General features: G+C 38.9%; 1 protein-coding gene across 1 annotated transcript in view; it reads right to left on the bottom strand.

Annotated features, from left to right (window-relative positions):
* Positions 1 to 1095, bottom strand: part of LOC108575896 (band 3 anion exchange protein) — a 23690-nt gene that overhangs the window by 3370 nt on the left and 19225 nt on the right. The window contains exon 8 of the mRNA XM_017938828.1: positions 9 to 181. Coding sequence (XP_017794317.1) covers positions 9 to 181 — 173 coding nt within the window. The remainder of the gene's footprint in view (positions 1 to 8; positions 182 to 1095) is intronic.

The raw sequence follows: 1095 nt of genomic DNA, 5'->3' as shown, positions 1-1095 counted from the left end.
CCAGCACGACGGTAGCCTCCGCGCCAGCCGGGATTCTCTTCAAGATATAATCGTTGTGACCCTTCTTCAGGTCCTCGTTGCTGCTTGTGTACGTCAGCTCTTCCTTCATGTCTACCACCGTGTGATTGCTGTCCAACGCGAGGCTCGACGACACAATTTTTGGCTTTGTGTCGTTCAGATTCTACAAGGGAAGATACACGTTAGATATGTTTGAAAAATTCTCGCACCGATATTTATGAATATGTATGCATACGATGCGTTGGACCAGACAAAGGTTTTACCAAAGAGAAGGATTTACATGTCCCTAATGGGACAAGCGAGAAAAGTGTTCTCTCTCCTTACGACAGAGGTGGATTTTTCATACCTTATCTTTCCTTTTCTTTAATTCTTCATTAAATCGTACATTCTTTTTATTCGTTACAGAATAGAGAATCCGCCTCTGTCCAATACTTGAGGAAAAATCGCAAATACCCGTTCTTAAGTACTACACACTGTAGGAGATCAAACTCTACTTGAGTAGTTGAACAAGTGACGTGTACCAAGCGAAAATTAAAGAACAAAAAAACAGTAGAACAGCGACGACACAAAGAGTACACATACTGAACGGGGTAAGGGTAAGAAAAACAAAAAAGAAAAAACAACAGATCGAAAAGTGTAAAATCCCAATGAATGAGTGTGCAGTGTAATCACGATTAAGCGTATCATATGTGTCGAATACGAAAAAAAAAAAAAAAAAAAAAAAAAAAACGTACACTATCCAAAAAAAGCTTACTGCAAACGGCGAACATAAAAAGACAAATAACAAATCGCAAGCTAGAGAAGTAACGACGTATATTATCCATGGACTTACAGGTGGTTCAGCTAAATGCAATAATCGTACATAATTATCGAAAGATTTCTACGAGACGACAATTTCCTACGACATCAACCAACATCATTCCTAAAAACTAACGCTACTTCTATCAAGTGAGTCGCGAGTTACGATTAGTTTCGGTTATGGATTTCGTGAATGCAATATCTCGCGTTTTCGTCCGAAAAAATGTTTCTTTTTTTAATTACACGAACGAGAAGACAAAGGGTAGCGGCAACGAAAGG

This window comes from Habropoda laboriosa, unplaced genomic scaffold, assembly GCF_001263275.1.
Source record: "Habropoda laboriosa isolate 0110345459 unplaced genomic scaffold, ASM126327v1 scaffold243, whole genome shotgun sequence".
In the NCBI taxonomy this organism is placed as follows: Eukaryota; Metazoa; Arthropoda; class Insecta; order Hymenoptera; family Apidae; genus Habropoda; species Habropoda laboriosa.
Note: the sequence above shows the minus strand (reverse complement) of the source record. Positions and strands in the feature narration are given on the sequence as shown.